We start from the raw sequence: 10,943 nt of genomic DNA on the forward strand, positions 1-10,943 counted from the left end.
ATCACTTTGATATTTAGAGAAAAAAATTCTAAATCCTGTTTACCAAAATAAAATTAAATACCCTCCTTATTAATATATATAAGAAGAAAATCACATTACAAATAAGATATCCAATAAGTAATGATGAGTTGTGAGCTTAGTATCATAATTGTGATAATTTAGCCAAATAAAGCGTTATTTACTCCTCTATTATGGATTCGTTGTAGTAATACAAAAATAAGGTTAAAATTATGATATTTTGGGAATTTGTTCAATTCGTGAGCAACGTGTTTCTATCGGGGTTTCAGAGTCTAAGGATTCAAAACAGTAAAGACAAGTAGATATAATAAGAAATGAATTAAGTTCCTCTCATAGAGGTATTAAACGCTGAGGTATTCTTGTAGAGTCCGGGGTCTTGGTTTTCTAAATTAAATTTAATAATTTATAAATCAATCTATTATTTTACCATTCTTTACTCAGATTATTAACTCTAAATAATTTAGTTAGTATGATTTACTTACCTTTTTAGATAGTTTGTGTTAAGTTCGTCGAGATTTGCGTAAAATTTTATAATATTTCTTTTATATAAATAAATAAAGTCTCGACGAAAAAAATAATTATATTCAATATCGTCTTAAAATGTACCGACGACAACACATGAGGTCGCGGCTAGTTTAAGAAGAATAGACTGGACAAAAGAATTCTGAATTCTATATTGAATTCAAAGCTTCAAAAGTGCAGAAGAGTCGCTCGCTCATTGTTGTGCAAGCAGAACTGATCCTTTTTAAATTATTTTTAATTACCCCCATAGTGGGATGTTGCCGTCAGCGCTTTTAGTGATTTTCTGTTTATTGTATAAAATTTGAACATAAGATGATAATTATTTTTAAGATAAGATGCATAGTATACAATAATAAATTTAACATATGCATATATAATAGTTAGCGTACAACAGTGTATATGTTATGACAGATAAATAAATTATTTGTTTGTATACAATCGATATTAAATATAGATTATAAATTTTATATTGATAAATGTAAGATGCGTAATGCAAAGCATTGGGCATATTATGACACGTAGCAGCCGTCTTTAAAAATGTTATTGATGATGATATGGATTTTTTCAAACATAACCATACCGTTTTCCAAGGCGGCTTGATAAGACTTGTGAGAAGGTAGTAAAAATGTGACAATTGGCATTGATTGACCGTTGACAGATGTGGTATTTAGGATAAGAGAACTGGTGGTAGGAACAATTTATTAATCTGCTAAAGAGATCTATATATGTAACAATGAATTTACAGATATACTTCCTTTTTGAATATAGTTACCTGTGAACTTTATAAACATCATAATTTTTGTTAGCGTGAGTCACAATATAATATTGTATTTTCATCTTTGTTTATCTGGTCAGCAATGTGTTTTGTAGTATAAATCTATTCAGTGTACGTTCCACCGCTGAACCATCAGCGACGCGCTCAAGGTTACATTTGTATTTAAATAATTTCATTTAAGTTTTAATTATAAATAAAATTAAGGAACAAATATTTTATACATTTTATTTATTCTTGTTAAATTTAATATTTATTACATTAATCTCAGAATTAAAAATATCAAACAAATTAATTTAAGTGAGCGTTCGACTCATTATCAAGAATAATCCCGCTTGAACAACCAATTTTATTACGTTACAAATTAAAATAATAATATCTATAGTTGCACCTTGAATAGATTTTTAGTTAAAATTTATTGAATATACAATTTTATATCGACAATTTAAATATAAAATAAATGGCCTTATTAAAATTCACCAAGCCTACATAAAAATTTAAGCTAAAAATTTACTGACTTTAGTGAAACTTAAGTACCGATCAATTATAATACCTATCACTATGTTACAATTAAAAAAATATTGCCATGCTATTTTATAACAGCATAAAAAAATATGATTTGTGAATATAGTCTACATTTACCAATGTACTTCATGGTTTCCTGGTCAAGTGTGGGTTAATTGTTTATATCGTTGATGGGTTAGATATCCCCTCTGTAAAAGACACTTAATTACATTCTTTGGAATATAATTTCCTTAAATATAATATCAAAACGGCGAAATTATTTGGTATTACTCGACTGTAGTCAAATATTAGTAGCTTCATAACAACTATAGTCATCTTATATTATTCCTACATGGTTTCAATTTTTAATATTTAATAATTTTGATGTATTATAATAAATTTATTTTTATTTAATATAACAAATGATAATTTATACTGATTTAGGTAAGTTAAACTAATTTTTTCTTTTAACTATTTTTACATATATGAACTATTAAACAATATTTTATGAAAAAAATTTTTATAGTTTCAAAAATATTTATTTTTCATAAAACCATAATATTTTATCTATTACATTTTTTCTCAATATTAACTGTTTTAGAATCAATTGCAAATTAAAACCAACATGTTTTTTCCATGCAAATTATTTTATTTTTATATTTGATGATTTAAAACAATTTTAATAGTTTCTATTAAATTAATTCATTTTTTTTTATAAATGTTTAATTTCAATAAATTTAATTATAATTTTTTTTTTCATTTTACTAGTGTTGTAAGTTAGAAATTTCTTAAATTAAAATTTCTTCGACCATCGGAAATTTCTTTAAAAATTAAAACTGAATGAAATAAATGTATAAAATTTGTAATTAAATAAATAATTTATTGATAATAATTTTAACGATTGTCTTAATTAAAGTCCGGATTTTTATATATCTAAAAAGTTTTAAATTGTATGCATTTCATAAAAATCCTTGAAATATATATTGAATTATGTTGTTAAAATTAATAAAACATGTAAAAATTATGTGTTTTTAATTAATAATGCTTTATTAATGTATTTACTAAAAAAATAGTTACTTAAAATCGATTCCATTGACAAAATTAAGGGACCTTATCACGATCTAGCACCTCTAATTTTAGAGGTAATATACAATTTTATTCTAACTTTGACATAATAGTTATGTACTTATTGGTATTTAATTGAAAATACGTTCAATTAAGAATATTGCTTTTATTTTGTAATTAATTTTGTGGGTTGAGATAGACGAATTACCTATGTAATAATGTAATATAAAAACAACATATTAATATTGTTTAGTCATATTTTTCTATTTTACAGGATACTTTTTATAAAATAGAAAATAAATATACATAAAATAAATAATTATATTATGTAGTTTATATTATAGGTGATTTATCTATCCCAATCCAATGAATTATTCACAAATAAAAGTAATATCAAAAATATTTTTTTGGTTTTTTAGTTTTAAGTACATTTCTGATCCTTATTTTTTTAATCTTACCCATCAAATATAACCATTCTTGTAGACATTTTTAACAAGCGTTTTTTAGAAACAAATAACGAACCTCCAATATAACTAATTTTAAATAAATTTCATAATTATGAAACTATTACCAAAATAGATAATTTTACAAAAATTCAAAATATAATTAATTTGTTTTTACATCACAAATAATTAGTAAAAATACAAATATAAGAATAATTATGTAAATCTTAAAAATTTGTAAAAACTTCAATTTAAATTTTATTAGACCTTTTTAAGTGCAATTTTTTATGAGATAAAATAATAAAAATCTTGTGTTTTCTATTGCTTAATATAGTGGTATAATTATATTTAGCGTATGACACTACCTCACATGGTTATTCAACTAATTATGTAGAAAAAGTCAAATTATTTTGCAAATTTCGATTGGTACTCAGTTTGAAAATAAAAAAATATCAACTAAATCATGAAATAACTTTTATACGCATAATTTAATATATTTTTATCACAATTGAATGAAATAGATATTTTTTAATTCTTTTCATCTCATTTTAGTAGCAATTTCATAACAATGTAACGTTACAATATATATTATACTGGAAATATTTTTATAAGAGAAAACCCATATATCTTTTAAGTGGGTAAACTAAATTTTTTTTAATGATACATACATATTTAACTAGCTTACAAATTAGAAGATCGAATTTTAAAAATGTCTAATCCAACTGTTCGACTAGTATTTCGAAAAATTACTATTTTATAAACAATAGACTGTTAGAATGTACGGGTTTATGACTATTATTAAGTTTTTAACGTTTTTATACATAGTTGAAGAGAGTTTGAGAAATATCTAATGATATATGTTTGAAAGTCATTTACAGTTATTTAAAACTAAATTTAGAGATTTTTTTGAAGAAATTTCTCAAAAATTTCAACGGTTTTAAATTTCCGAAAATCTTACAAGATTACTTTTTATTAATTATTAAAGAGATAATTCAATAATTATAATATATTTGTGGTATAGAATAAAAGTTGAATACGTTTTTTTCAACTAATTGTTAAAAGGCCTTTTTTTAAAATAAATAGTTCAATGAATTTCTATTCTATACTACACATATACGTGTAAACTGACAAAAATACGACGTTATAATATCATAATTCTATCTTTTTCATATTTGATTTGCTAACACTTTAATAAAAAAATATGTCACCATTTTGAAAATCATGATTACTAAATATTTGTACACATTTATAAATTTCATTATTCTGCATACATCAATTATCAATACAATTTTAATTTATTTTACTGTAAACTAAGTAATATTACTAGAGGTATAGTTATAAAAAGAGCATAAAGAATTTATTTCCATCTGAAAATATTTCTATGCTATAATATATGCTTACAGTAAATTCGCAAGAACTTTGTTTTTATTAAACGAACTCAATCAAATTTTATAAACTCATACCCTAATAATTATTAGTAATTATAATTACTAATATCAAGTGATCTTTAGGAAATCAATAATCAAGTACTTTTATATTAGTACAATTATCTTAAAGTTTTAATTCATATTAATTTAAATATTGCGTATTATTTTACTTATAATAAAGTCCTTATTGATGCCTACAAAAATATTATAGTGAACTTCATTACGTATGAATTTTATAAAAATGTTTACATGAAATAAAAAAATATATATATTCATTTCAATCCGTTTTATTTTTACTTTTAGAATAAAAAAAATTCTTTACTTTTATTGAAAACAGGAAGTTTATATAACTGTAAAGTAATATAAACGTATAATGCTTATTGGTTTTTTTTTTTTTTTTTTAGAATAGATTCAAAAATAAACTAAGAAATGGCCAATGTAACTCACAAAAGTTATAGCAATTTAATAAGTAATGCCCAAGAAAAATTTTTAACACTTTTGAATCAAGAAATAAAATTTGGTAAATAATAAATTTATACATAAAATTATATTTTTTGCTGTTTTATATTTGATCAATAATATCTTAATATTAATTGAATAATTTAAGAAATGATTTTATATTACTATAATTTCACACGAATATATTTTTAAAAACTTTATTGGACATAAAGTATTTAAAATGAATAATTATATTGAATATATTAAAAATATTTATATTTATTAATGCAAAATTAAATTAAATCAACAACAACTCAAAGATTATAATCAATCACTTTTTTCAATTGGATGCACAAAAATTTTAAATGACCCCAATTCAAGTATCCGTTATAAGATAATTATTAATTATTTTTTTAATAATTAAAATATTGTGTGCATTGTTATGAATTACTAATATGCATAATATAATTTAAGTAAGATGCACTGTTACTAAAATATTATAAATAATATAATGAATAAACTTCTTTAAAAACATTATTCCTACCTTGAGGGAAATGCGGCTATCTAAATAAAAAAGAACTACCTAAAATATATTAAATAATTGGAATAGGAAGACGATTCTTATTTTTTAATTTAAAAAAGTGATATTCTTTTAATTTTGGTTAACAAAACAACAAAAATAATATAAATAGGTACGAGTACATGTTGAAAATACAAATCAATTTGTTTAATAATAATAGTGTTATTTTTATTAATTTTTCTTATAGATGAAGAAGCTGACTCATGGATATTGATGAAAACGCCATGGCCTATTTTATCTTTACTAGTGATTTATTTATTGTTTGTGCTGAAAATTGGACCTCAAATGATGAAAAAACGAGAAGCTCACAATTTAAAATACGCTATGATGGCATACAATCTTTTTCAGACTCTATACAACGGATATATGATATCCGCTGTAAGTCCATAACTATTTAATGTGTTAGTTTTAAATTGTAGTTTTAGGAATTTAAACTCTCTAATAATATCTAATTATGCTGGGTGATACTTTTTTCGTAAGTCACTTAATTAATCGAATAATAATATTAAGAATGAGAATTTTTTCGTTTGTTTCTTTTAGTGACATGATTTTCTCAATTTATTAATCACGAAATATTTTCTTATTTAATTTCTTATATCTTATAAGAGTAGGTACCTCATTTTTTTTTAATGAGAACGTACATACCTAATTATCTAGTTTTTTATTTTATAATAATCTAATAACAAAAATGACTAGTCGAAGCAACTTTTGAACTAGTACTTCTGAAATTATAAAAACTTTTATACCTAGAAATAACTATGTTTCTAAAGTTGTTATTAATCAGCAATTTTCTAGATCATAATGCAATAAATAAGTTAGTTAATAATTAACTAACTTAATTTATTACATAATTATTGTGTATTTTTCCATTTGAAAAACTAATGTTAACACCCTTATTAGATTAAAGGAATGAACACTAAAAATTAATTATAGTTAATGAATTTAAAAAAAAAAAAACAAAAATTTTCAATTCTATTTTTATTTTTTGAATAATTAAATCGTATTCAATGAAAGAATATCTGTAAAGATATAATGAAAATTGATCACTTGTGGCTAATTAATTAAACAAAATTAAAACTATTTTTTAATATAGTTTTAATTTTATTTAATCTCTGAAAATAATTATAAAAACATAATTTATTGTAATAAAAAAAAGAAATTTAAGAAAATAATTAAAAAAATGTTTAAACCGTGAATTTAAAAAATATTAATTTTAGGGAGATTTTGTTCTATTATAAGATTGAGATAGAAAATATTTTTTAGTATTAAAACCAATATCATCAACTAGATACAATTTATGTTCATTTGAATAATCATGGGCATAAATGGTCTAATAGAAACTAAGAATTAGTAATGTCAGGCACAACAAAAAACACCCCCTACTAAAAATCTGAACATATTCAGATATAAGTTCCTATAATTCAATTTTATACATCTTGAGACATATAAAAAAAACAATGCACCATTTTCTTTTTACATGTTAATATTTACTCATCCTTTATAAAAAAAACTATTGATATATTGAGATTTAATACTCGTGTGTAAAAAAACATAAGTCACAATTTTAACAAAAATGAGTTATTGGAGCTATTAGCCAACAGTTTGGCTACCTATAGTTTTAATAAAAGTTAAACAATTTTTTTTTTATTTTAAAATAATAAATATTATCCATTTGATTTCGCAACTATACATTTATGTTTTTCATGAGGTGAAAATATCTGAAGTAATTAAAATTAAAAATTATATAAAGTATATAATCGTTATTCGAGCTATTTTAAATTTTAACTGCATTGTCAACATAATATTAATAAATTACACCATTAAGCTAATATTACTTACCTACACAAATTTATCAATTTCCAGGAAAGTTACTGAAATATTATTATTTACATTAAGAAATATTGTTTGATTTAATGAAATAATATTAGTTGTTTAATAAAATGACTAATTAATTAATTTACAATCATTTTTGTAAAATGGAACATTATTACATAAATTTCAAACCAATATAATAGATTATTTATTAATTATCTTAAGAATATAACTAAATATATAAATATATATTTGATGCATATTCAATTTTCAGTTATTTATTCCTGGTGCATTTCAAGCCGCTGTTGACAATGTCTGTCATCCAGTTGAAACCGATGAAAATCGACACATAGTTAAATTAGTAAGTAACTATACTTACTAAATGATTTTTTGTTTATAAAATAAGAATATTGATAACATAAACTTAGGTAATTCGTTAGAATTCAAGAATCAATACTTGTAAGTAGTTATTAAATGCTTGATATTTAAGAAAAATATTATATCAAGGTCACACTGAGAAAATAATTATAATAACAAACAATTATGAATTATGGAATTTAACACATTTTTAACCTACTCGTGTCATTTTGTTAATGATCCATTTGTTTTTCTATAATATTTAATGTCATCTTTAGCAACGCTCCTTTCGTTGATATATTTATATTTACCAAATATGAAAATTAATCAAATGAAACATCAAAACAATAAAATATTGAAAATTGTTTTGTATATTTTTTATATCGTATACAGGATGGCCCACCACTCACTGACAACTTAAATAACTTTTGATCCAGTTAATATTTTTAGTTGATTTTTTTTTTAAATAATAGTTATACGTTAGGTCTATAGCTATATCTCAATAATTAATTTTTTTACATTTTATTAAAAATATTAATTATTTTTAAATTTTAAATAAAATGTAAAAAAAAAATCTAAGATAGCTATTTTGTAGAGTAGAATTTAAGAAAAATTTTAGTAAAAAAATATCTTATTAATATTCAGTAGTAAATATTCTGTAGCGTTTTGAAGTTTGTAAAAATTTGAATTTTCATGTACTATTTTACGGTTATAAACATTGAAATACGTATTGAGAAAAGGACAGAAGAAAACGCTATCTTTTCATGATTACTGTGTATACATATGATGATAGTGTGTATACATTACAAACTTGGCATTAATACCATGATAAGAAATTAGATAAGGCAATTATTACTTATCACTCTCATTCAAAAGTATATTGAAAAGATAGCGTTTTCTTCTGTCCTTTTCTCAATACGTATTTCAATGTTTAATACCGTAAAATAGTACATGAAAATTCAAATTTTCACAAACTTCAAAACGCTACAGAATATTTACTACTGAATATTAATAAGATATTTTTTTACTAAAATTTTTCTTAAATTCTACTCTACAAAATGGCTATCTTAGATTTTTTTTTTACATTTTATTTAAAATTTAAAAATAATTAATATTTTTAATAAAATGTAAAAAAATTAATTATTGAGATATAGCTATAGACCTAACGTATAACTATTATTTAAAAAAAAATCAACTAAAAATATTAACTGGATCAAAAGTTTTTTAAGTTGTCAGTGAGTGGTGGGTACTCTGTATAAACTTGTATCAAGAATGAACTAATGAACATTACCATTACACCTATGATTAGAGGTCTCGAATTACAACAAATTTCCAATAAAAGAAATTTAACAATCATCAAAAATTGTATTTAGCATTATAAAAAATAAGAGTACTAACAATTATTATGTACTTTTTCAGTTTTATATTTATTCATGGCATTTTGTGGTATCCAAAATATCAGATCTCATTGATACGGTAAGTAATTTTTGACAGACAATTTAAGTAATATACATTAGACCAAAAAAACATCATTTTTAATAATCTAATTTTTTTAAACGTTTTTACCCCCATAGAATAATATTATCTGCACAATAAAAAATGATATTACATCATAATAAAAGAATCATTTTATAGTAAATGTTAATGAATTTTCTCACTTGTTATATCTTTTTTTTTTTTTCCTCCTCCTTTTCGACATGATGTGGACAGCCCCGGAACTGCCGTTAGGCATTGCTTCGGGGCGGCCCTCACTCGTTATATCTGGCCCAACACTATGTAACTTGTTTTTTACTTAAGTATTAAATACGTAAGTATTTTATAGTTTATAGATTTTAAAAACAAAACGCTGATTTTTAATATGCAAAATCAAAAGGCTAAGGTCCCTAAAAATTATTTTCAAGACAGTAAAGAAACACAAGATTCATTACAAAAATATATATTTTTTATTACATAGTGGTTAACGTAATGTTATAAAATTACAAAAGTCTTTTGGCAGTTAACATAAATATTTTTCAGTTGCTTTCTAGATATTAATGTACAATTTAAAAATTATATACACTGAATAAAGTAATACAAAAAAATATCTTGTTTAATTTCAGGTATTTTTCGTGTTAAGGAAAAAACAATCACACGTGTCATTTCTGCATGTATACCATCATGTAAACATGGTTATCACTACCTGGACGTATTTTAGATTTTTTAAAGGTAAAGTAATATTACCTAAATATAACTGAAAAACTAATAAAAATAATTGGCGTCTATTTAAATAATAAAAATCTAGCAAAGTGGAGTCAAGACATAGTTATGAAAAGTATAGATGATATCTAAGAGAGCTAATATAAACTATTGTAAAAAAATCTTCGATGCGAATCTTTTAATTTCATAATTTGTATATTTTTAATTTTAGAATTTCTTACTTAATTAAGTTTACTTAATTGAAAATAAAGTTATTGTTATGCTTTGTCGACCAATTTCACATAGTAGTCTTCTTCAAACCATTCTTATATTTAGGTTTCTCATCAGATATTCATGAAAATCATACCACACGAAATCTTATTGAGTCTTATATACTCTAATAAAATTGAATTTAAATCTGAATTAAAAAAAAAAATTCATCTGTTTTAATATACACGGTGGCCCACCACTCACTGACAACTTAAATAACTTTTGATCCAGTTAATATTTTTAGCTGATTTTTTTTTTTAAATATTAGTTAGACGTTAGGTCTATAGCAATATCTCAATATTTAATTTTTTTACATTTTATTAAAAATATTAATTATTTTTAAATTTTAAATAAAATGTAAAAAAAAAATCTAAGATAGCTATTTTGTAGAGTAGAATTTAAGAAAAATTTTAGTAAAAAAATATCTTATTAATATTCAGTAGTAAATATTCTGTAGCGTTTTGAAGTTTGTGAAAATTTGAATTTTCATGTACTATTTTACGGTATTAAACATTGAAATACGTATTGAGAAAAGGACAGAAGAAAACGCTATCTTTTCA

At 22.3% G+C, this 10,943-nt stretch overlaps 1 protein-coding gene across 3 annotated transcripts in view; it reads left to right on the top strand.

Moving 5' to 3' along the window:
* Positions 1-2,098: 2,098 nt before the first annotated feature.
* LOC126893795 (elongation of very long chain fatty acids protein 4-like) overlaps positions 2,099-10,943 on the top strand; it is a 14,335-nt gene continuing 5,490 nt past the window's right edge. Inside the window, exons 1-7 of one of the 3 annotated variants that reach the window (XM_050664304.1) lie at positions 2,099-2,260; positions 2,890-2,958; positions 5,156-5,271; positions 5,957-6,147; positions 7,856-7,942; positions 9,358-9,414; positions 10,038-10,143. In XM_050664304.1, the coding sequence (XP_050520261.1) occupies positions 5,181-5,271; positions 5,957-6,147; positions 7,856-7,942; positions 9,358-9,414; positions 10,038-10,143 (532 nt within the window). In that variant the 5' untranslated portion in view covers positions 2,099-2,260; positions 2,890-2,958; positions 5,156-5,180. The remainder of the gene's footprint in view (positions 2,261-2,889; positions 2,959-5,155; positions 5,272-5,956; positions 6,148-7,855; positions 7,943-9,357; positions 9,415-10,037; positions 10,144-10,943) is intronic. The other 2 variants (XM_050664303.1, XM_050664305.1) reach the window with 2 other exon arrangements.

Source organism: Daktulosphaira vitifoliae, unplaced genomic scaffold (assembly GCF_025091365.1).
Source record: "Daktulosphaira vitifoliae isolate Bord-2020 unplaced genomic scaffold, ASM2509136v1 Scaffold_1, whole genome shotgun sequence".
Classification (NCBI taxonomy): domain Eukaryota; kingdom Metazoa; phylum Arthropoda; class Insecta; order Hemiptera; family Phylloxeridae; genus Daktulosphaira; species Daktulosphaira vitifoliae.